The following is a 26,228-nucleotide window of genomic DNA, read 5'->3' on the forward strand; positions in this document are numbered from 1 at the left end:
TTCTGTTATGATGCCAGCTGGGTGACAATACCTTGCAGAGCTGGGGTAACATCTTCTAGGATGCGATACATACTCTGAATGGGTGACTAATACATAGGTCTATTTCTCCCATAGCCAGGATCCACAGGTCCAGGAATCAAGAGACAGAAATTGGATAGCTCCTCTCTCTGTCACCCTTAGTGATCATCCAACAGAAAAAAATTTTTTTCTAGCCTCTGCAACTTTGTGTTCTGCTAGCATAGAAGTCTTAGGACCTAAGAGGGGAATGTTTCCATCAGGTGTCACAGCAATAGTCCATTACATTGCAAGTTGAGACTGCCTCATGGCAGTGAATCAGTAGGCAGAGAAGGGGGTTATTGCTGGCTAGGGTGAATGATCCTGACTATCAAGGGGAAATCGGGTTGCTATTACACAATGGCTTCAGGAGGAGTATGTTTAAGTGCAGGAGATCCTCTGGTGCACCTCTTATTACATTCCTTGTCCTGAGACAAGTCAATGGAAAATTACAATAACCCAACAGAGGCATGATTTCTGATGGCCCAGACTCTTCAGGAATCAAGTTTGGGGTTACCTCACCAGGCAGGGAATTATAATCACTCAGGTGTTTGTTGAAGGTAAAGAGAACATGGAATTAGTAGAAGAAGGTAATTATAAATACCATCTGTTGACCATATGACCAGTTGCAGAAACAGGGACTGTAATATTTAGGAGTACCTCTTATTTTGGTATGAATATATTTGTGTATAAATTAACTAATTCTTTCTTTCTTTTTATGCTCTTTCCCCATTTCCATGTCACTAATATTAAAGTGTTAATATTACCAACTTTGTATTTCAATATTGAGGTTACAAGGTATAAAAACAAGAGTGTGACTCAGAAGAGAAATGAACATCACCCAAAGATGGATAAAGGGACTTCGTATCTTCTTTTGAGGAGAGGGTTAGCATATTTGTGGTACACTTAGGATGGCTGCATCATATTAGGCAAAAGCGTAAGTCTGCTATTAACTTCACCGTGGTTAAGAGAAGTGTGGCCAAGGTGACATGGGGTGAGCCGTGATGACTTCTGGTATGTGAGTTTAGCGAAGCTGGAATTATATTTCCCCAAACTCCCTTCCTGGGTTGACACTGGACACAAGAGAGACGCGCACAAGACCTGGAAGGCAGAACTGAAATAGTGGCCGTTTATATGCTTGAAGGTCAGTGCCGAGCAGACACAGCTGCAGCTCATCCTGGGAGAGATGATCTGCTGGCACGTCTCGGGAGCATGGAGCAGCAGTCAGGCCTCACAGCTCTCCAACTGCCGCTGCAGCACCTGCTTCGGCTGCGGGCAATCCCAGGCCAGGTGCTCGGGCAACTCTGTGATGAAGGGCATCCGCCTATCCTGCAGGTCACCATCTCAGCGCTTGGAAAGCAGTGGGAGGTAGAGACGCGTTCCCTGTTGTCCTCACAGGTTCCACTGAGTCCTGTTCTCGCCCGCTGTAGCCTCCTCGTTCCTTTCTGACTGACGGTGCTGTGGATCGCAGCCTCTTAATGTCAGCCTCCAAAGCAGCAACCACGTACAGAATACTAACCCACTGTGTAACTTTAACCCCACCGTAAAAGCCTCAGGCTACACGGCTCACAGGCTTCTGCTTCCCCGATTGAACTCAGGTGTAATAATACAGGTAAAACTGCAATAATGTTCTTTCTTTTAAAAGCACATGAACATGGGACTGTATTTCTAATTTAACTATTATGGAAGCTTGACTAAGGTGAAATTAAGTCCTCTGAGTAAAAAAAAAAAAAGACCTATCAAGTATTATTTTTAGAAAGATGAAATGTATTTCCTTAAAAGAAAAGGAGGGCAAACACAGAATGAGAAGAAGTTTTCATAAATCCACCAAAACCTTGCTTATTAAGCTATTTCCTAAAACTTCTAAGGGGCAAAAATATAAGCACTGTGGTTCAGAAGAGACAAAAGACGCTATATTCCAGGATACACAATGACATTATCAACATTACCCTCAACATGTAAACGCCAGATTTAAGACTTGCCTTTATATTTGGGCTCAGTAAATTCAGTGCAGTCTCGAGAGAGATTCCATTAGCACGTTTAAAGCAGCAATCAATCCAAGTATATTTGTACTCAGTCTGAAGAACGAATATATTGACATGAAGAAAATGGTGAGCATGGGAAAAAGGGAACCCCCGACAGGTGAGTTTAGTTGTGCATTTTATGACCACCGGGTAGGAAAAATAACATATCCCCAGAAGCAAATGCGAATTTCCTCATCACCCTGGTTTTGATTCTTTGTTTCCTTGGTACCATCACTGAACACCTGCTATTAAAAAATATGTAATGTACAACTGATAACTGAAAACCAACAACCCACCCAACCAGGTACGTATTATTCTCATTTTACAGATAAGGAAATGTGCCTAATGTTATATACCTTATAAATGACTAAGCTGGGAATAAATCAACCCCAGGGATGTCCTGTCTACAAGCTGGTGCTCTTAAACATTACACAACCCTTCAGGTATGTCTGATCCCACTGAGAACATGGATGTCACTACACACCTATCCTCCTCTGCACCCTGCTGATACCTTGTTCACTGAGCCACCTGCAGGTAATCTGCCTTCCCACTTGGCTTTCTTACATGAATACAAGCATTCCAGCAAACCAGGAAGTTATACTTCACACTGTAAATTTATAATTTTAATAATTTTTTGGTATAAGAAGGAATATAAATCCATGACTTTAAATACAGAAATTTTAAAAAAATTAAAATCATGTATACTCCAGTAACCCTGAGGTAAATACTTAAAACTCTGGCATATTTACTTCTTTTATCTAAATGTACTACTACTACCACTACTAACAACAAAAATAGCAGGAGCAGCTCGGCGCCAGGCACTGTTCTAAGGACATTAGACATATTCAATCATTTAAACCTGACAACAACCCAAAAGGTAGGCACTGTTGTTATTACATTTTACAGATAAAAAAACCCAAGGAATAAAGAAAATAAGTGGCTTCCCAAGATCACAGAGCTCAAAAATGGAGCTACAACTTGAACCCACATAGTCTAACTTCAGAGCACCTGCCCAGAACCTAGAAGTTCTACTGTCCTTACCTCTGAATTGGGGTATACAAAGGGCAATCAGTCCCCTTCAGGAGGCAGACAGGGAGGCTACTGAGCCTGTATTTTATTTCTAGAGGCACTCCTTCCTGAGATACTCCCTGCCCCCCCCCCCCCCGAGTCCCCAGGGGATAAAAAGAAAACATCTGCTTAAATTATATCTAAAAATACGGTATTAAATTCTTTCAGAAACTTCCTAGTTCTTTCACTCCCACGAGTACAAAAACCTAACAGCAAACTCATGCCAGAAATTACAATCGATGTTTGTTCTTTAAATCATTAGATTTGATTCAATTTAACACTCTAGTAGTCAAAGCTTTATTCTAAGACCTTCAGGTTCTGATATATTTAGTAAATCTAAAAAATCCAGTAATTTTTCCCTAACATAAGCTAATAATCATATCAACTTCAATGTCAATACTCTCTGCATACATGTTTTAAAGTACAATAAAAATTTAACTGATGATTTGAAGTTATGAACATGAATGTCAGGGGTGAAAGGAAATGTGTCTGCAAAACACCTCAGATGGTCATAAAAAAATGACCAGAATGTAAAAAGCAAATACTGTATCTACACACCACCACCTCCGATTCTTAAAGCACTTCAAAATCTTCCAGAGAATGAGTGACTCTTGACTGTATATATTTACTAAACACCCATCGAGCCACTATGTGCACAGCACCGTGCTATTGAAGAGGGGAGAACGTATTTTATTGACATATTCTTGCTGTTTTTTATATAACACAGCAAGCAGTTCTGAAAACTTCTGAAAGCCAATTATGCCAGATGCTGCGGCTGGACTGACACGGGAATCAGCACCAGGGTTCCTGGTCTCAAGCAGTTTGCAGCATTATATGTGGGACAGGTTTAAGGAAATCACAGTACGGTTCGAAAGCCCTGTCACAAAGCGCATATGAGATAGAACCAGAAACATGATAAATAATTCACTTGTGGCAGAACAGAAAACAGAGTCTCCTTCCCGACGTAGTCTTCCCTCCCCTTGATTTCTCTCCTTGCCTGGAGAGGAAGGGCAAAGAGAAAGGCAGAGGTAATCAGCCACCCGAGCTGGTATCAACCTTCTCTCCTCAAGGCTTCCCTACGTAGCATGTCCTTTGGGTGCTCATGTTTAAGAATTTACTGAACAGTTATTTCCTTATTTCCCCAGGTTTACACAAGTGGCCACTGGAACATAACTTATTTCCCTCTAGTTTTTGGTATTTAAGCAGACATCAGAAAGAATTTAGAGCGGCCAGAAGGATCAGCGGCATGACTTAGTAGTGCTGTTCAGGTAATAAATCATCTCTATAGAAAAGAGCACTACAGGTTAATAGGTAAGCACCAAAATGCGATGTACCAGTCAGCATCAGAAGAAACAAAGAGAGGTTAAAAGACTTACCCAGGATAAACCGGCTAAATAATAGTCCCCCTCAGGTCAACTGTAGTCACCACGTCTATCAAAATCACAGGACACCACGGAAGAATAATGAATTACCAACCCCAGCCTTTGCTAAATCCCCGTCCTAGTCCCTTTATGTCACACTTTCCTTCTGCCCTAAGTCTGGAGAGGCTCTACTTTCTGGCCTACCGATACTCGTGTGGTTGCTGTGGGCTTCTCTCACCTTCCTCCCAATACATACTATCACATAAAATGTATTTGGGATTTCATTATGAAATGTGAATCTTTCCTTAACTGGTGTTGGAAAAAAATAATCATTCTGGCACTTGCTAAATGGTAAGAAAGGCTTTATTCAATATTATCGCAACAGGGGTATTGCGATAGGGGAGACAGATCAGTTCTGAATCAGTAAAGACAGCTGGGGATTCAGAGCCGAGGTGCCAAGACGGGCGGTGAGTGGATGGAAAATTACTAAGACGAGACCTCAGGGTCAGGGGACTCTTGCTAAACTGGCCTAAGAGGGTGCTTGCTGAAGGCAGGCCAACAACGTTGACATCAAGGTGGGGGATGAGGAACTTGATTAGATACCCAGGGTGGTCAGACACCAAGGATGGGGGGATTCTCACTTAAATGACTTAGCAGAATTCCTCACTAAAATTGGGCCATGCAGGCCCTGCAAGGACAGGGCAGACATGAAGGCCAAAGTCAAAGCCTAGTTGAGAACAAGGCTCAGAGGAGCCTACCTGAAAGTCTGGTTCAAGGAGAGAGTCTCTGTCACTGGCAGCTCCCCTTTACTACACCCTTCTCCTGGTGAACCAAATCAAGTTTTTAAAATACCACATTCAAAGCTCTTTCGTGGATCTTGAGAATACAGGTCACAAAATTTATTTAAAAGAATTTTTTTAAAGATTTTATTTTTATGGGGTGCCTGGGTGGCTCAGTCGTTAAGCATCTGCCTCTGGCTCAGGGCGTGATCCCAGGGTCCTGGGATTGAGCCCCACATCGGGCTCCCTGCTCTGCTGAGAGCCTGCTTCTTCCTCTCCCACTCCCCCTGCTTGTGCTCTCTCTCTCACTGGCTGTCTCTATCTCTGTCAAATAAATAAATAAAACCTTAAAAAAAAAAAGATTTTATTTTTAAGTAATCTCCATACCCAATGTGGGGCTTGAACTCAGCAATCCCAAGATCACGAGTCACATGCTCTACCAACTGAGCCAGCCAGGTGCCTGAGGTCAGTAAATTTAAAAACTAGCATGTTTCTAAAACACTTAAGCATACACAGAATACAAATCTAATCATGTTGGCCCTTCACTTAAGTCACCCAAAGGGCTACCACTGCCCCTAGGACCACTTCTTGCTGAGACATGCAAAGCCCTGCCTAGTCTCCTTCCTGGTCCTCTCACTAACCGCTCCCCTAGGCTACCAGCCCCTCCTCTCAACCGCACACTCAGGGCCTCTGTGCATAATGCTCCTTCAGCCCAGTATTCTCTTCTCCTTTCCACAGAGCTGCCTGGCAAAGCAGTACTTATCTTTCAAGCCTCAGTTCAAAGGCCCTGAACTTCTCTTGAGCGCCCCTCCCCCTCCCCCTTCTTTCTTTATTCTGTGTCCTGATCACTCAAACAAGAACTGTAACTTTCTACTGCACTTGTTTGTCTCTGTGTCTATCTCCCTGTCAGGCTCTGAGTCCCTCCAGAGCAGGAACAGGTTTCATTTGCCTTTGTATCCCTTTCGTCTCCAGTCGAGATGAAACAAATAGGAAAGGAAATAAAAGCAAACCCTCTTTTGAAATTGTGAAAGTAGCACTGTTGATCTCAAAATGAAAGGTAGGCATGCTTTAAAGATTTAAAATAAACCTATTACCATATCCTCTACAGGTAGTTCATTAAAACTTTGGATTGTTGCTCGGCTTCTGATTTGTTTATAACCTGAACTAAAGGGATACAGTTGTCAAAACAGTATTAAATAAGACTTTCTCAGAAGAACGGGCACCATTGGTGAACTCCTTTATTTTGCTGCCACCACCTCCCCCAATATGGTTAACCACATAGAGCTGGGAGAAGGAAGAACATGAAATTCCTCATTACCTTCTTCCTCAATCTTACACTTACAAATGCCATACACGTGTGCCTTATTACCTCCAATACAGACAATCCCCTGTTGTTTTCTACTGCTGTCATCAACCACTGAAAGGACTGGTTCATCACTTCTCCCACCCCACTTTCTATAATATAATCGGCAACCATAATGCCTTTTTTCATTTTAGGCAAAAAATGAGATTTATTATAACGGAATCATGATCATCACATAAATCAGTGTTTTTTTTCAAAGCCTAGTCAGTGAATACCAGCATCAGAATAACAGAGAGGTTTAAGAAGAGAGATTTCTGGATCTCATGAGTATGAAGAGAGTGGGACAGAGCAGGGGTTAGGGAGTGTGAATTTAAAATGATCTCCCAAGCTGGCTCATAAAGTCACTAGAGAATAAATGAATAAACGAGGCCTTGATTTATTAAATTGTTGAGTGCCAAAAATATGCCAAATACTATGGGAGGTAATACAGGATATACAGAAATAATACTGGAAGTAGTCCCTGACCTCAAAGTATTTTCAATTTAGTTAGGAAGAAAAAGTTGACTCAGAGAATTCTAGAACAATGCTAAACTCTATCGTATAGAATGATCTCCAAACTTTAGATCAAGTACCTTATCTTTAAAAGTTTTAAATATGGGCTACTACAGGAATACTGACATAAATTACACACGCATTACATGAAAACACATAATATTAAAAAGAATTTTTGGAAACATATTAAACTTCAATGGTACAAACTTTTCAGTGATTAAACATCGTGCAATGTTAATATGTTTCTTGACTTTTAATATCTTGGCTTAATAATTCGTAATACTGAGATCTGAAGGGCTAATTGCAGTTCATGTTGACACTCGACTTCAATGACTGTATTCATATGTCAATCCATCCACCATTTATGTGAAAATTTTTTATACAAGTCATGTTAGGAAGCACCTTCCTGAGGACAATCAGCAATTTCTGAAAACTTATCATTTTAGTAACTATAACAAATGGTTTCAAAAATCTACTAAGATTTTTGTTCTAGAAGATTTATAAACTAGTTAGAAAGTTGTTCATGTTTTTAAGTGTGCAGAATGAGAAATTCAGAAATGATATATAATTTAGGGTACTAAAATCACATAAGTATGAACATTTCTGAACACCCGTTTCCAAAAAGTTTATCCTATTCTTTCTATAGAATAGTAGGCAAGATAATGTGAAGGATTTTCCAAGATAAAACTTTTTAAAAGTGTACTGCTGGGCTTGAAGAGAAGAATCCAAGGGAAAAATAAACATTAAAAAACTCCAGCTGAAAGCAACTACAAACTCCAGCACAGCCCTGGGGTCCAAATATTAAGCTTTGGACTCACTACAAGGTTAGAGAATGTAAAACTCCTTCATTGACCTGGGACCTCTTTAGGAGACTAGAATGTCCCAGGTCAGGGGCTCCTGGCTAGCTCAGTCAGTAAGATATTCAACTCTTGATCTTGGGGTTGTAAGTTCGAGCCCCACATGGGGAGCAGAGATTACTTAAAAATAAATCTTTTTTAAAAAAAGTCTCAGGTCAGTAGGAGCAAAACAAAGCCTCTCTAGAGGAAGTCGTCCTCAATTTAGACCTCCAAGTTTCACACAGATAAAAATCAGGCAAATATGAGTTCATCCACAAAGACCAACAAATACAGAAACATAGAAGCCACAGTAGATGAGAATCAAGCCCAAGGGACTTCATACAGTGGAATTTCCAGATATAGGAAGTAAATAACTATATGTCAAATGTTTAAGGAAATGAAGATGAAATCACAAAAATAAACAAAAACCAAGAGATGATAAAATAGGCCAGCCTGGTTTGAGGGAAAGAACTTACAACTTTTAGAAATGAAAAATAAAATCCATGAAATTAAAAATTCAACAATGGAAAAAGAGAAGAGTGGAGCACACATCCAACACACTGCTAGTTTCTGTCCAGCTCAACACAGGGTGTTGATAGGAACCTCCATTCACCAGGTGCCTGGGGTATGCTGAGAACAAAATGAGCTAATAAGTGTGCAGCTCCTTCAGAGAAACCACAGTACAGCAGACAGACACCAGAGGGAGCAAGAGATTACAGCTCCTTAAAAAACAAATAAACAAACAAACAAAAAAAACCCAGGAAATCCCTCTAATCAGGTATCTACATGCACGCGTTCAGAAAAGACACACTTACAGAAAAGGTTTGAGAGCCCTGAGACTCTCCCACTGGACTGAATGGTGACAAGCTTCTCCATGTATGAAGCCAGCTTAGAAGCACTGGGAGAGGTAACCATTTTTTTAAATGGATGCATAGCAACATAGAGTTATAAGGAACATTAAAAAAAAAAAGAAAGAAAAAGGGGAGAATGGCCCAACTGAGGGAACACAATAAATCTCCAAAACCAACCCTAATGGAACCGAGGTATATGTTATTATCTGGCAAAGAATTCAAAATGATTGACAAAAAGATGCTCAATGGGATCATGAAATGATACATGAACAGAAACTGAAAGTATAAAAAACAACCAAACAGAAATTTTGGAGCTCAATTTAAAAATGCGTAAATCATTAAGAAGGTTCAATGATAGGCTCGATCAAGCAGAAGAAAGAATGAGCAAATCTGAACATTTGTTTGAAACTATCCAGTCACAAGAACAACAAAAACAAAAAGACAAACAAACCCCCTCCCCCCAAAAAAAGAAAAAAGAGAAAGAGTGAAGGAAGCCTAAGGGAATTATAGGATACCATCAAAAAAACCAATACATGCATTATGGGAGTCCCAGAAAAAAAAAGAGAGCGCAAGAAAGGGACGGAAATGTTTTTTTAATGAAAACTTTCCAAATATGAGGAAGGAAATGGACAACCAGATTTCCAGATTCAAGAAACCCAAGAGAAGTTAAATAGAATGAATCCAACACAGGACGAACCCAAAAAAGTCTGCACCCAAACACATAATCAAATAGTCGAAGGTCAAAGACAGAGAATTTTAAAAGCAGCAAGATAAAGGTTACTTGTCATGTACAAAAGAGCCCTCAAAAACTGATTAGCAGATTTCTCAGCAGAAAACCTGTAGACCAGGAAAGAGTTTAAATATGTGAACTGCCGGGGCGGGGTGGGGGTGGGGGTTGCCAGGGAAGAATGCTACATCCAGCAAAACTGTCCTTCAGAAATGAATAAAAGCTTTCAACAGATAAACAAAAGCTGAGAGAGTTCATCACCACTAGACCTGCCTTACGAGAAATGCTTAAGGGAGTCATTCAAGTTGAACAAAAAGACACTAAACAGCCACAGGAAAGCATACAAAAATATAAACTTCACCAGTAATGGGAAATATATACATAAACACAGAATACTGTCATAATATAACAATGCAGCGTAGATCATTTTAATCCTGGTATAGAAGTTAAAAGACAGAAGTATTTATAAAACTATAACTATAAAATGTTAATTGATATACAATACAAAAAGATGTAGTTTGTGACAACAATATAAAGTGTGGGGAAGGAAGAAGTAAAAGCAGAATTTTTGTATGAGATTGAAGTTAAGCTGCTATCAGCTTAAAACAGATTGTTATAATTGTAAAATGTTTTATGTAAGCCCCATAGTAACCACAAAGAAAATACCTAGAGAAGATACACAAAAGAAAATGAAAAAGAAATCAAAGCATGTCACTATAAAAAAAAAAAAAAGTCAACAAAACACATAGGAAAACACCAAACATGTTAAGAAAGACAAAAGAACTACAAGACAGAAAAAAAAATAGGAACATTATATAATGATAAAAAGGTCAACTGGGGAGGAAGATAAAACATTTAAAAATATTGAAAGACCCAAATCAGAGCACTTAAAATATATGAAGCAAACAATGACAGAACTGAAGGGAGAAATAGTAACACAGTAAGAGTAGAAAATTTCACCACCCCATTTTCAATAATGGGTAGAACATCCAGACATCAAGATATCAAGAAGAAAACCAAAGACTTGAACAACACTATAGACTAAATGCTCCTAAAGACATATTTAGAACATTTCACTGAACAGCAACAGAATACATTTTTATCAAATGTATATAGATATTCTCCAGGAAAGGACACATTAGGTCACAAAACAAAATCTTACAAATTTAATAATGCTGAGATCATACCGAGTATCTTATCCAAACTAACAGTATGCAACTAGAAATCAGTAACAGAAGAAAACTGGAAAATATGTGAAAATTAAGCAACATATTCATGAATAACCACTGGATCAAGAAGGAATCAACACAGAAATTAGAAAATATCTTGAGACAAATGAAAACAATATACAGTCGTCTTTCCTTTGGCAGCAGCAGCAGCAGATTGTGCAGACATGGCCAAAATTAAGGCCAAGACCTTTACAGCATGAAGAAAGAGGAGCTGCTTCAACAGCTGGAAGACCTGAAGGTGGAGCTGTCCCACCTGTGCATCACCAAAGCAACTGGCAGCATGACTTCCAAGGTGTCCAAGACCTGAGTTTTTTGCAAATCCATTGCCCATGTTCTCACTGTCATCAACCAGACTCAGGAAGAGAACCTCAGGAAATTCTACAAGGTAAAAAGTACAAGCCCCTGGATCTGTAGCCCAAGAAGACATGTGCCTCTGGCTGAACAAGGAGGACGAAAACCTGAAGACCAAGTGGCAGCAGTGGAAGGAGTAGTTATACCCCCCATGGTAGTACGCAGTTAAGGCCCGAGCATCAGCATCAATAACACACACACACACAAACTGGGGGAGGAAAAAAGAAAGAAAAAATATATATATAAAAACTTACAGGATGCAGCAAAAGCAGGACTAAGTGGGAAGTTCATAGTAATAAAAACTTACATTAAAAAAAAAGAACACTCTCAAAATCCACCTCAAGGAACTAGAAAAAAGAAACACCTAAGCCTAAAATTAGCAGAAGAAAATTATAATAAAGATTATAGTAGTAATAAATAAAGTAGAGAATAGAAAAATAGAAAAAAGTCAATGAGTTTTTTTTTAAAAAATCAACAAATGAAAAAATCTCTAGCTAGACTAAAAGAGACGAACCAAATTAAAATCAGAAATGAAAGAGGAAACATTACAACTGATGCCATAGAACTAGAAAGAATAGTTAAGAGACTACCTTAATTATATGTGAACAAATTGGCATATTGGCACCTAGAAGAAATGGAGAAATTCTCATGAACATACAACCTACCAAGACTGAACAGTGAAGAAGAAGAAAATCTGAGCAGATGTAGTAAGGAGATTGAATCAGTAATCAAAAACTTTACAACAAAGAAAAGCCAGGACCAGATGGCTTTCGGGTAAATTCTACTAAACATTTAAAGAAGAACAGAAGCGCCTGGGTGACTCAGTTGGTTAAGTGTCTGCCTTTGGCTCAGGTCACGATCCTGGGATCAAGCCCCATGTTGGGCTCCTGCTCAGCAGGGATCCTGCTTCTCCCTCTCCCTCTGCAGCTCCCCCTGCTGGTGGTCTCTCTCTTTCTCTCTCTCTCTCTCAAATAAACAAATACAATCTTTAGAAAAAATAAAGAATAAACACCAATCCCTCTAAAACTTTTCTAAAAATTGGAGAGAGGAAAACTCATTGTATGAGGCCAGCATTACTCTAATACCAAAACCAGAAAAAGACACTACAAGAAAACCAGAGGCCAATAACCTTGATGAATATATACACAAAAACCCTAAATGAAGTATCAGCAAACCAAATTTAACAGCATATTAAAAGGATCATACATGATGACCAAGTGGGATCTATCCCCAGGATACAAGGACGGTTCAACATAGGCAATCAATGTAATATACCACATTAACATAACAAATGATGAAAATCACACGATTATCTCTACTGATTCAGACAAGGCATCAATACCCTTTCATCATAAAATACTCTCAAGAGGGGCGCCTGGGTGGCTCAGTCCGCTAAGCACCTGCCTTTGGCTCAGGTCATGATCCCAGCATCCCGGGATTGAGCCCTGTGTCGGGCTCCCTGCTCAGTGGAGAGCCTGCTTCTCTCTCTCTGCTGCTCCTCCTGCTTGTGTGTGCATGCTCTCTCACTCTCTCTCTCTCTCTCTGTCATCAAAATAAATAAATAAAATCTTTAAAAACAAAACAAAACTCTCAACAAACTAGAAACAGAATAGAAGGGCATTACCTCAACATAATCAATACCATATCTCAAAAGTCCACAGCTAACATCATACTCAATGGTGAAAATTGAAAGTTTATCCTCTGTGATCAAGAACAAGGCAAGGATGCCCCCTTTTGCCATTTATATTCAACACAGTGCTGAAAATCTTAGCAGGGCAATTAGGCAAGGAAAAGAAATAAAAGCTACACACTCCAGAAAGGAAGAAGTAAAAGTACCTCTGTTTGCAAATGACATGATCTTATATGTAGAAAACCCTATGACTCCCACCAAAAAACCCCAAACAACTGTTCGAACTATAAATGAATTGAATAAAGTTGCAGGCTACAAAATCAACAAACAGTTGTGTTTCTATACACTAACAACAAATGATGTGAAAAGAAAATTAAGAAAACAACCTCATTTATAATTACATCAAAAAGAATAAACTAGTTAGGAATACATTTAACCAATGAAGCAAAAGATGTGTACACTGAAAACTACAAAACATTGCTAAAATAAATTAAAGAAGATACATATAAATGGAAAGATATCCTGTGTTTATGGTTTGGAAGACGGAATATTGATAAAATGTCCATCCTACCCAAAGAGATCTACAGATCAACACAATCCCTATCAAAACCCCAATGCCATTTTTTACAGAAACAGAAAAAACAATCCTAAAATTCACATGGAACCACAAGGACCCTGAATAGCCAAAACAATCTTGAGAAAGAAGAACAAAGATGAAGGCCTTACACTTACGACTTCAAAGCACATTACAATGTTATAATAATCAAAACAGTATGGCACTGTTGTAAAGACGGGCATATAGACTAATGGAATAGAATTGAGAGCCCAGAAATACATTTTTGTATATATGGGGAAATGATCTTTGATAAGAGTACCAAGAATACACAAGTGGGAAATGAGGGTCTTTTCAATAAATGGTGTTGGGAAAACCAGATCTTCACATGCAAAAGAATGAAAACAGACGTTTTATCTTATACCATACACAAAAATTAACTCAAAATGCATTGAAGACTTAAATACAACACATGAAACTGTAAAATACCCAAAAGAAAACATAGGGGGAAAGCTTCATTACACAGATCTTGGCAATGACTTCCTGAATATAACATGAAAAACACAGGCAATCAAGGCAAAAAAATAGGTGTGACTACATCAAACTAAAAAGCTTCTGCACAGCAAAGGCATCAAGCCTCACAGTAAAAAGGCTAGGAAAGCCACAGAATGGAAGAAAATATTTATACACCATAAATCTGAAAAGGGGTTAATAACCAAAATATTCTTACAATCCTGATTTTAATGGACAAAGGACTTGAATAGACATTTCTCCAAAGAAGATATATAAATGGTCAATAGATATATGAAAAGATGCTCAACATCACTAATCATCAGAGAAATGCAAATCAAAACCACAATGAGATTATCACTTCACACCTGTTAGGATGACCATTATCAAAAAACAAAGCAGACAATAATAAATGTTGACAAGGATGTGGAAAGATTGGTTTGAATGTAAAATGGTGCAGTCATTACGGAAAACGATATGGAGGCTATTAAAAATAGAACTAACATATAATCTGGCAATCAATTCAATTCAAAAGAATTGAAATCAGGACCTCAAAGAGAGATTTGCAATCCCATGTTCACTGCAGCATTATTTACAACTGCCAAGTTACGAGAACATCCCAAATGTCCATCAATGGATGAATGGATAAAGAAATGTATTATATACATTCAAAGGAGTATTTTTCTGCCATAAAAAGGAAGGAAATTCTGTCATGCTTTATTATGGGTCAACCTCGGGGACATTACACTAAGTGAAATTAGCCCATCATAGAAAGACTGATACTGCATGATTCCACTTAAATGAAATATGTAACATACTCAAACTTATAAAAGCTGAGAGTAGAATTGTGGTTGCCAGGGACTGGAGAAAGAGGAAAATGGGAAGTTGTTATTCAATGGTATAAAGTTTCAGTCATGCAAGATAAAAAAGTTATATAGATTAGCTATACAACTTTGTGCCGACAGTTAACAATACTGTACCATGCACTTAGAGTTTTTTAAGAGAGCAGATTTCATGGTATGTGGTTTTTACCACAATTTAATACAAATTTAACAGAGGGATTAACAGTGATTTAAATACAGCTAAAGAGATTTAGCCAACTGAAAGACAAATCTAAACATTACATTCCATAAGTGTACTGCAGATTATACCATACACTGTAGTACAGAGAAACAATGAAACAGAGGAAGAAAGGAGAGTCTAAGACATATGTAGGACAGAATGAGAAATTTTAACATATTTAATCAGAGCACTGGAAACACTAGAGAGAACCGAGGTAAATTAATACTTAGAGAATGACCGATCACAGAACTGATGAAAGATATAAATCCACAGATGATAAATCCAAACAAATCATGCAGCTATTGTAGAGAGGCAATGAACTTGTGAAAAAAAAATGAATGAGAAGTTAAGGCACATGGAGGAGCTACGGTCTAACGTCTAACATAATCAAATCAGAGTCCCCAAATGAACCTCTAAAGGGAGCAGAAACAAGGCAATTTTCAAAAGATAATAGTTGATAACTATCCAGAACAAATGAAAGATAGGAAATCACAGACATAGGAAGCAAGAAGGAAAAAAAGAAATTCATACCAGGGGTACCTGGGTGGCTCAGTTGGTTAAGCATCCAACTGGTGATTTCAGCTCAGGTCATGATCTCAAGGTTGTGAGATCAAGCCCTGCATGGAGCCCCACACTGGGTATGGAGCCTGCTTAAGATTTTCTCTCTCCCTCCGTCTGCCCCTACTCCCCACTCTCTCCCTTTCTTAAAAAAGAAAAACAAAAAAAAAAACAAAAAAAAAAACATACCTAAATACACTGTGGTGAAAGTCCAACACTTAAAGAAAAACAGAGAATCTTAAAGAGACAGATGGAAAAGTCGCCTACTTTTTTAAAAAAAGATTTTGTTTATTTATTGTCAGAGAGAATGCACAAGCAGGATGTTTTTCTCACAATGGATGGTCCTGCACACCCACCTTGGAGACCAGTAGTGTGGACTATACACAGACCGATGTTCAGCTACAGCAGACAGCAATCCTTGCTGTAACCCATTCAGAATTTTTCTTAGAAAGAGGAGCCATCCCATAAAGGATTTATGAGTTGGGGACAAGGGGAAAAGAGCAGGGCACTCCAGACAGAGAAAACAGCAAAGGTTCAAAATAGTGGTGAGCACAGCATAGCCTGTTCTTACTCTAATAATGTATTTTATATCATTTCATATATGCTTTTAAAATTTCTAGGACAAAAACAAAACAAACCAAAAAGCACCTCCAAGAAGCAATAGCGCGAGCACAGCAACAGTGGAAGATGTCAGAGATTATAACCTTGGGCAGGTCACTTAACTTTCTGAAGGCTTCTGCCTCTGTTTGTAATATGCGATACTTACTCTTTCCAGTGTCACTAAGATATTTTGAGGATAGATGAAAAAATTCAAAAGGGGAATGTTCCAGCACTGATGTCTTACATATTAGCCCCAGTCACTGTGCTGGGTACTGGGGATACAGAATAAAGGGGACAAACTAAGGCGGCGATTAGAATGCAGTGTGGTAAGGACGGTGACCTGTGAGGCATGCACAGGGCAGTGAGCAACCCAAGGGTAGTAGCAAAGGCATGCTTCTCTCCTGCCTTTTCCCACCATTAACAGAGATTCCCGGAGGACCAGCTACTGATGGCCACCGAACATACACCAAGCACTCGTGATGGTCATCATGCTGAGTTTCAGATCTATCAAAAGAATCACCTTCAAGAGTTTTATTATTAAAAGAGTCAAAATAAGTTTAACCAAAACATCCCAAGGAGGAGTCAAATCAATTTTCTTCATACTTATTGAAATTCACCACAGAAAGCTAGTCTGGGCATTTTGGATCCATAAAAATCAGCATAATCAGAGTTTTCCTAAAACAGGGAGAAACAATTTATCTTGCTTCATTTAAAAGCACCTCAGAGCAATGATAATATATTATCTACATTCATACTGGAACTATCCAAGTACAATTTAAGAGAAGAAAAAAAATATTTCAAATGCCCATTCTTTTTCTAGACTTGTTACAACCTAAAATCAAACACATTTTGCATAAATTAATGCTATGATCTATAACATACCTTTTCTACTTTTTTTCCTTTTTTTTTTTTTTTTAAAGATTTTGTTAATTTATTTGACAGAGAAAGAGTGCATGACAGAGCACAAGCAGGGGGAGCAGCAGAGGGAGAGGGCTCTCCACTGAGCAGGGAGCCCAAGGACGGGGGCTCAATCCCAGAACCCTGGGATCATGACCTGAGCTGAGGGCAGATGCTTCACTGACTGAGCCACCCAGGAGCCCCTTTTCTTTCTCTACTTCACTGTGAAGTGTTTACTGCATTAAAAGTTCATCATTCGTTATTCTACAGTATTTAGCCAATTCAGGCTTATCAATGCACAAATCCTTCATCTAAGAAAATAACTCCTGAAAAAGTGCGCACAGAATGCTCTGAAGAAAAAAAAAGGCAATTCTTTCTCACTCTACTACATACCGTAGTAATAGATCAGTGCTGTTAACATTCTTCTTTTGAATTTCTTAATTTATCCTCAACATACATTAGTGACATATAGGGGGTAAGGTATTATATATTCCCAAGAATACAAAGTCCAAATACATTCACATATGACAAAACAAAATTTCATATTCACTGCAAATGACAATAAAATACAAAGATGGTTTTTAAAACTGCCATATCTGCTTAAATTAAAACATTTCTAGCAGTGGTAGAATGTTTTTAGTTATATCCTTAATATTCCAAAGGACTTGAAGTCTTTATGGTCACATGAATATAAATTTTCCCAACTATTTTTAAAAATATGTCACTTTAACTGAAAATGACTACAAACAAACGTACGTTTTGACTGCCATGCTGGCATTAATATATTAGCTAACAAGCAGGTTTGTTCTTTATTTCACTGGTGAGAGGTAAGTAAGAATGGCATTTACTACCAACCAGAGAATAAAGAGAGACACCAACAATAATTTAATAGCCATCTCTGGTGGTCCCTTTGATAAAGGCCTATAGCGCTTAAAAACCAATTTAGCCCTATTTACACAGTTTTCTTCTGTACACTATTTGTTTGGGATTATATTTACCTTTCCAGTAAGCTCCTTGAGGGGAGAGGCCTTATCTTAAATAATACTTTCTTATCCCGTCCAGCTCAAAAACAAAGCTGGGTGCACATTTAACAGCCATAAATTAACAGCCATAGTGTAATAGATATTTTCCACAAATTGGGATATATCAGGCAATTAGGAGAAAATCAGAATTGGACAAAGTCAGCTACATGGAGATATAGTCAGATACAGCACAAGGACAGGGGACAAGACCATAAAAGTGACTTTGAAATAACATGTTCGGAATCAGAGCAAATGAGTTTAACTGTTTTCAGAAGGTACAACAAAATTTATCACACAATTATTGCTTAGCTTAAAAATCCATTGGGTTTGTGGGGGGTCTTACATGTGATGCTGCATTTTGTACCATTCCTTGATGCATATTCCTATAATGCTATCTCATATCCTTAAGAAGTACCTTATTCATGCAAGTATGGAAAGAGCTATACTATCCAAAATCCGAAAGAAAATAAAAACAGTGTATTTTTCCACCTTTTCTAGGTTATCACACAGTGTTCTGTAATAAAAACAGAGGTCCTCGTCCGTCTTACTTTTCATTCACTGAAATGGCACACTGAATGACAGGAATCTTTTTAGAGTTCCTGTTAGAAAGATTCTGTTTCAAAACTTGACTTTAAGCTCAACGTTAACCAAATTTTTCATCTTTTCCCCTGACCTTCCTTCAGTGTCCCAATCAAAATTATGTATCAACTGTATTTTTTTAAAACAACGGTTACAATGCAAAATGAAGTTATTACAATTTCTGCTAGCAGCAGCCTCACACTGTGTTTACCATTTTCAATGCACGGTACTAGGGAGGACAAAAGCACACTCTGAAATACCTTCCCAGCTTTTTCTAACAATAGTCTCTTACTAGAATTTCTTCTCCCTTCATGTAATTATATTAAGTTTCTGTGTTCCCCTACTCTCCGACGATTAAATAATCTGTTTATACCAGCCGCCAACACTTCAGAGGTGAGCTCCTATCTTCTCCCCCATACCTTTTGTCTAAGAACGCCAAAGCACTCATATTTTATTTTACCAGCCTTATGACCGCCTGGTACTCCAAGACTGGAGTCTGAGTTAACTAGACAACCAGAGAGATCTGGACAGCCGACTAAACTTGGTACCCTCTAGCCCCTTAAAAACCAGTCAAAAAACCAGCCAAGGCCCTATTTACAAAGTCATGAAGGTTTAAAAAAAAAAACACCCCAAAACGAGGAAAAAAACAAAACCTTTCCACAAAGAAACTCACACACACCACACACACAATTGTACTTTTACAGAAGGTGGGACTACAACTGATCTGGTCCTTTTGGTTTTCAAGAGTTTAAACACCAGGGACATCTGCATCCAGATAAAAACTCCTGAGGGCAATTCGATCAAAGACACAGAAAATCCTTCCTTCAAAGAAAATGCACCGTGTGACACTCCAAGAAGGAGGAGAGATATTTAAAGTAAAACCTGCCCTGAATTATCACCACTGACTTGAGGAAGAGAATAAAAAGCCGCTGGCTTCCGCCGGCTTTTAAACGTTTTGCCGTAACCCCAGGGCCACAGAGGCTGTCCGGGAAATTCTTCTACTCATCCCTCCCGAACAGCGTCTCGGCAGCAGGAACTCATCTACACAAACACACACGTCCATCTCTACAACCACTCTGCCCCTTCCATTCCGACCTTCCCCCTGCGGTGCCCACGACCCAAAATGGGACACAATGTTACAAAAAGCAAAGTCATGGGGCAATGCAGGGGGGTGGGGGTGCAGAGGGCTGAAAGGGCCAGAAGAGCGAGGGGGGAAGAGGCAGTCAGCTGGCTCGCCCGCGACCGTAGAGCGAGCACTCGGGTGGGGATACAGCATGCCGAGGGACAAACACAGCAATCCGGGATGCCCACTCTGCCCTCGCCGGTGCCTCCCTGCCCTCCATCCGCCCACCCTCTCCGGGAGGACCACCCCGAGGACAGGGCTCCCCGTACAGCCCCCGCCCTCGCCCTGCAGGGGAAAGCAGCGAAATGGGGTTGGAATGAAAAAGGGGGCTGAGCGGCGGGCGAGGGGCACGCCGGCTCCAGGTGGAGACCGTGCGGCGGCGGCGGCGGCCGCTGCGGGGGCCGGGGTGGGGCGGGGTGGGGTGGGGGACGGCGGCCCGGCGGAGGGTGAAACGGGGGTCGGCCCAGGGTCTCGCCCCCGCCGCTCCCGGGGGAGGCTCGAGTTACTCACGTTCTCCGTGTCCCGCTCGTTCACCGTCGGCAATGGCGTCCGGGCCGACATTTTGTGCGGGCGGCGGGGTCGGGCCGGGGTCTCGCCGGCCCGGCTGGGGTGCGGGCCCGGGGGCGAGCGGAAGGGGGTGCGGGCGCGGGGCCGGGCCGAGCGGCTCCCGCAGGCCGCGGGGCGGTGCAACAAGCGGCCCCGGCGGGGCGAGGGGGAGGAGGACGCGGAGGAAGGGGAGGGGGAGCCGCTTCCCGCGGCGGCGCCGGCGGGGGACGCGGGCAAGAGCGAGGGCGGGCTCCGGGCGAGGGCGGTTGCCCGGCGCGGGCCGGGCGGCGAGGCCGGCGGGATGCGGCGCCGAGGGGAGGGGGGGAGGCGGGGAAGGGGAGCCGGGGGCGGCGACCGGGCCCCGCTAGTCTCCCCGGGCCATGGCTGAAGGTGAGGTCGCCCCGCAAATCACTGCCCGGCTCGTCCCGGCGAGCGCGGCTCGGGCCCGGGAGCCGCGGCCCTGACAGCGCCGCCCGCGCCGCGCCCCGCGCCCCGCCTCAGGTGTGCGCGCCGCCGGCCGAGCCGCAGCCACGCGCCCGGGGCCCAGCGGCGGCGGCGCCCCTCCCGGCGCGCCCGTCAGCTGCTAGGCGCGCTCGCCGCCGCCGCCGCCGCGCCTCAGCCGGAGGAGCGGCCCGAGCCGGCAGCGCGCGGAGCGGCGGGCGCGGCACGCAGCGCCCAGAGGCACTTGGCGGCCGCCGCCGGGTGGGCGGGCGCCAGCCGAGGGGGCCTCTCCATTCATTCCCTCATTAGGGATGCGGGGCCGCTCCTCCCCCTCCTCGCGCGCGCTCTCGCCCGCCGGCCCCGCTGTTTATTTTTGTTTCTCGCCCCACCCGCGGAGTACCGTAGTCTGAGAGCCTCTGGTGGCTTTTATTTGTATTCGTGTTTGGGTTTTGCCGCGCGAGGTGAGAGGGCGCTGGTGCAATTAAGTGGCCCCCTTTTGTCCGTTTCCTCGGAAAGAATGCGTGCGATCCTCCGCCGCCCGTCTCCCACCTCGGGACTTTTCCCAGGCTTAAATTCTGCTCCCCCGCCCCCGTGTGCAAGCTTTCTCAATTCCTGCCCTTCCCACCCGCCAAGCCCCCTCTCAGCCCCCTTCTCCAGGGAGCCGTGGGGTTCAGGGTCACCCTCATAATTGGGCAAACGGCACAAACGCCCCTGGAAAAGCCAGCAGCCTCGGCGGGGTGCAGAGGGCGCGGGCGGGGCAGCTCGCGGAGGTGCCCGCAAGGCGCCGCCTCCTTGGGAATCGGGCGGCCAAAGAGGTCTCCGGCGCCCACCGCAGCACCCCCGGAGCGGGTGACATCGGGAGTCCCAATGTCTACACCGACTGATCGTCACTTCCTGGGACACAAGGAAGTGTCACTTAGGCGAGCTTGTTTAGGAAGGGTGGAGACCAGTCTTTGATTCTGGCCCAGTCCTACCTCCTCCAGGTGGCTTCCTCACCCGTCCACCCACCTGCCACTTACATATTCTTTAACATCCCTGTACAATGCACTGTCCAGGGCCCATTAGCCCCTTAAAAACCAATGCTACTTCTTTCTGTCTTATCTGGGAGCTTACATTTTGCACATTCAACCTCTAGGACAAAAACCTTATCATCTCTCTATTCTTGCCAATATTTCTTTTTCGCTTCCTTTCATGGGTGGGCAGGAAGATAAAAGGAGCAATAGATAGAAGGAAGTAGATCCAATTTTCGAGCTACTTTCTTTTTTTTTTTTTTTTAAGATTTATTTATTTATTTATTTGACAGAGATAGAGACAGCCAGTGAGAGAGGGAACACAGGCAGAGGGAGTGGGAGAGGAAGAAGCAGGCTCATAGCGGAGGAGCCTGATGTGGGGCTCCATCCCATAAGGCCGGGACCACGCCCTGAGAGGCAGACGCTTAAGGGCTGTGCCACCCAGGCGCCCCTCGAGCTACTTTCTTAAGCCTCCAATGGGAATCTTAGGATGATGGGAAATTCCTCCTCTCTTCTGAAGTTCATCCATTTGAAGAATCCCTGCGCCAGGTGGTTTTTAACCTGACTCATTAAAGGTTGTTTCTGAAAATTTAACACTTGACCCTTAAAATATGTCCCGAAAGACCTAAAATAGCAAATACAAAGATACTCTAAGAAAAAAAAATCTCATCTGGTAAATATTCACTTCTTGAACACCATCTAGGTATTTATTTCCTTAGCAGTTTATCTTGTAAACACTTCTCAATTTCACAAGGCAAATAAAAATCACAAGATCCCTTTGGTGTTCGTCACCACTACTCAAAATGCAAGCTTTAGAACTGCAAGGCTGCATCCTGAATTATGGTGTACAACTGGGAATGCCAAGCTCTCACAGTCCCTCTGCGGAGATCCTGAATCACCAAGATGGATTGAAGTTGCCAGGGCGGAAGCCTGTACTTTTCTGATCTAACTAGAGCCACTGCTGCCTATAGGGGCAGCTGATGCTGTGTCAGCAGCACCATTGACTGCTGTGGCCACTGGAGTACCCTGCATTACAACAGTCCCCATGTCAGAGTGGGAATAAACGAGTATCTGTGGAACCAGTCTCAACCCCATTGGGACAGACATCATTCCTTCAACTGGTAGCTTGGATTTTGCTTTTCGGTGCCCATTCACATCGTATCCTGTCTTTATCTTGTATTAACCCAGACAGATACTTACTTGCATGGTAAAGTCCACACATCTGACTTATTCAAGATCACAGATGTACCAGGTTGATAGTGTACCTAAGAAGATAACTGGAATACGTGGTACTGTTCAATCATGTACCAGTTACGATACCCACTGGCCCACCTCCATAAGGTTCTTTATGCCTATAAGGTGTAATGGCTAATTAGAGACAGAGCTCAAAGGAGAGCCCAGTATTTCTGGGACAGTGACTTGCAAGGCTTTAAAGTGTATGTTAAAAGTCATGGGCAAATCCCTTGGCTGTGTTTGCTACGCTGGGCTCGTATATAGAAACTTGCTGAAAATCAGGTAGTGATAGGAAAGGATACTTATTTTTAAAATCGATCCATAAAGAAAGTTTTATAACAGTGGCATTACATTCAAAGGGACTCTTACTGGGTGGATAATTCAAGTCCATAATGCTGGCTACCAAAATAGATAAGAAACAATGCCATCGCCCCCAAAATGGCATTCAAATAACCCTTATTCATGCCTATAATTTTAGGCTAGGTATATAATGAAAATTCATTTGGCAGAGGTTAGAAGAAATCATTGAGTCATTGAGTGTGTGCACCTATACGAAGTCTCCTCCCCTTGACCTGGCAGGAGGCAGTACTGTGAGTGGATTACAATTTACTTAGCTACAGTCCTTAATAATGAGAATGCTCATGAGCAAAATTTTCTTGTATCACTATGTACAGATCCTTGTGCCTGTGACAATGAAGAAATGACAAAAGGAGTATTTTAAGGCTTTGAGTAATTTTCTCTAGGATTATTAACCAAATGCAGCGTGTTTAATATGCAGGTTTCTAACTTCAGGTATTAGGGTAATACAGTTTCAGAAAAAAATGGGAAGTACTGAGAAAACAAAAGGAAAATAAAGGTCTACAAGATTCTAGACCTCCACTGAAGTGTGCTCAAAGAGCATTGTCCATCGGCAGCCCTGCGGAGAGCAGTTTTCTAGAACTACACAGTCCTATACAGGAGGTACCAACTACATGTGGCTATTGAGCTCTTGACATGTCACTAATGTGACTAGGGAAGTGAATTTATTATTGATTTCATTTTTAATTAACTTTAAATAATTTAAAAACTGATATTTGATTCAATTATTGGGGAATTTTAAATTGTTAAGAAAAAAACTTGGATATATGAACCTACCCTTTCAACTAAATATTCTTTTTTTTTAAAGATTTTATTTATTATTTTAGAAAGAGGGAGAGAGTGCATGCATGGGGGGGAGGGGAAGAGGGAGAAAATCTTCAAGCCGACTCCATGCTAAGCATGGAGCCCTATGCAGGGCTCCATCTCGATCTCATAACCCTGAAATCAGTACCCCAGCCAAAACCAAGAAGCCGACGGTTAACTGACTGAGCCACCCAGGCGCTCCTCAGCTAAATATTCTGAAATCTAAATGTAGCTCAAATATTTCTGATGAAAATTTGTCACCTGAATTGAGATGTGCTGTAAATATAAAATATATACCAGAATTTTAAACACTTAGGGAAAAAAAAAAGTGTAAGGTATCTCTTTAATAAATATTATATTGATTACATATTGAAATGCTAACATTTTGACGTGTTGGGTTAAACAAAGTATATCAAAATTAATTTCAACTGTTTCTTTTTACTTTTCCAAAGGTCAAGACTGAAAAATATAAAATTAACATATGTGACTTAAATCATCTCTCTTTTGGACAACACTTCTCTATAAAGTAAAAATTGAAAATAAACAGGTTTAGTTGTTGAAGAACCAAAAGCCTTGATTAGAAGCTATTAATAATTCCGTCTTTGACTCAACAAACATTATATTAAGTACCACTCTACCACATGCCAAGCACTATACTGTTCAAAGGGAATATTCTTCCTCATAGTCACTAGCAGCTCGTATTCTTTTTACAGAGCTAAATGAAAAATATGGTGAATTTATACAAATGAGTGTTAACAGATTGCAGTCATTTGTAAACGAACAATTTATCAAATGTGACAGATTTAGCAGTTCATAATAAACTCATAAAACTGTACATTTCTTATACCATGTGTACTTAATGTACCTCATATCCGATAGACTTGGCCAGTCCACAGCTATTTACTATTGAGAACATACTTTGTTTCAATAGGATACAGGACTATCTACAATCTTTCCTTTAACCCACAGAGAACTACAAAAAAGGGCAGTTCTGTAAGGTAACAAAAAGTTGTCCCAGCTAAAGAGAAATGTGGTTAATGTCCATCAGGAAAAGAATAATTGGTTCTTTAAAAATAAATAAATAAATAAATAAATAAATAAACAAACAAACAAATAAATAAATAAAAGGTCCTGATTGTTCTCCTGTGGTCAACAAAGTAAATTTTTATCGCATGTCAACAGTCAAGATGTAAAATGTAGAATCACTGAAATGGAAATGAATCTCGAGAGGGGTCTGCTGCCTTTTACACTGTCTGTATGGTCACAGAAGGACTGAAGAAGGACTGATTATACACACTAAGCCTGCCGTCATCGCTGTCCGTGTCAGCCCCAGTCAGCTCATGGGGACTTGAGGTTGGGCCACTCCGCGGCTCACAAACGTCATCTCTGTCTACGCAATACTTAACCTCCTTCCATTCCCTCCATCACTCGAGGCTGGGCAACAGCGCGCTGTTTGGAATTCCTGGGACACGCCATCCTGTCTGACTTCTCTGAACCTATGTGTCATCTGTTCTCTCTTCTGGGAACGTCCTCCCCTCTTTTCTGCCTGATAGACTCAGAGTTGGCTTTAAGAACCTTCTCTTGGAAGGCTTCCATGACATCCCTGCCCCTCCCCACACCTACAGAGTTAATTAATCACTTGGCACTACCTCCGAAGCCTGAACATTCTCCTGCTACAGCTCCCCAAGCACTGTGGACCTGGCTGGTCCCCCACCCAACTGTGAGCTTGGTCAAGGAAGGGAATAGGTCTTTTAAAAAATTTTTATTTGAGTCTAGTTGACACACAGTGTTACATTAGTTTCCGGTGTACAACATAGTGAGTCAACTTCTCTGTGCACTATGCCATGCTCACCACAAGTGTCGCATACCATCTGTCACCACACAACCCTTTACTGTATCACCGACCATATTTCCTGAGTTGTGCCTTTTATTCCCGTGACTTGGGAATATATTTTACTTAACTCTCTTTGCCCAGGGCCCCCCAGCACAGTGCATGGCAATTAGAAGATACGCGATTTCCTAAATGACTTTTATTGACTTGCTTCATGCTGTACATTTTCCTGCACTTCCACATTCTTCTGAATTCTAAGAAGCATCATATAGGAATTGAAAATATAGTATAGGAGAATCACTAAGTTTGCACCTAGGGGCGATGGGAGTAGATAAGA

The 26,228-nt window shown here is 41.4% G+C and overlaps 1 protein-coding gene and 1 pseudogene across 3 annotated transcripts in view; one reads left to right on the forward strand and one right to left on the reverse strand.

Moving 5' to 3' along the window:
* MARK1 (microtubule affinity regulating kinase 1) overlaps positions 1-20,311 on the reverse strand; it is a 113,216-nt gene extending 92,905 nt beyond the window's left edge. Inside the window, exon 1 of one of the 3 annotated variants that reach the window (XM_040636009.1) lies at positions 20,180-20,275. In XM_040636009.1, coding sequence (XP_040491943.1) covers positions 20,180-20,230 — 51 coding nt within the window. In that variant the 5' untranslated portion in view covers positions 20,231-20,275. Of the gene's footprint in view, positions 1-20,179 lie in introns of all 3 variants that reach the window. The other 2 variants (XM_040636008.1, XM_040636010.1) reach the window with 2 other exon arrangements.
* Positions 1,267-19,051, forward strand: LOC103658258 (annotated as a pseudogene).
* Positions 20,312-26,228: the final 5,917 nt, after the last annotated feature.

The sequence above is a fragment of the Ursus maritimus genome, unplaced genomic scaffold (assembly GCF_017311325.1).
Source record: "Ursus maritimus isolate PB19 unplaced genomic scaffold, ASM1731132v1 scaffold_2, whole genome shotgun sequence".
Taxonomy (NCBI): Eukaryota; Metazoa; Chordata; class Mammalia; order Carnivora; family Ursidae; genus Ursus; species Ursus maritimus.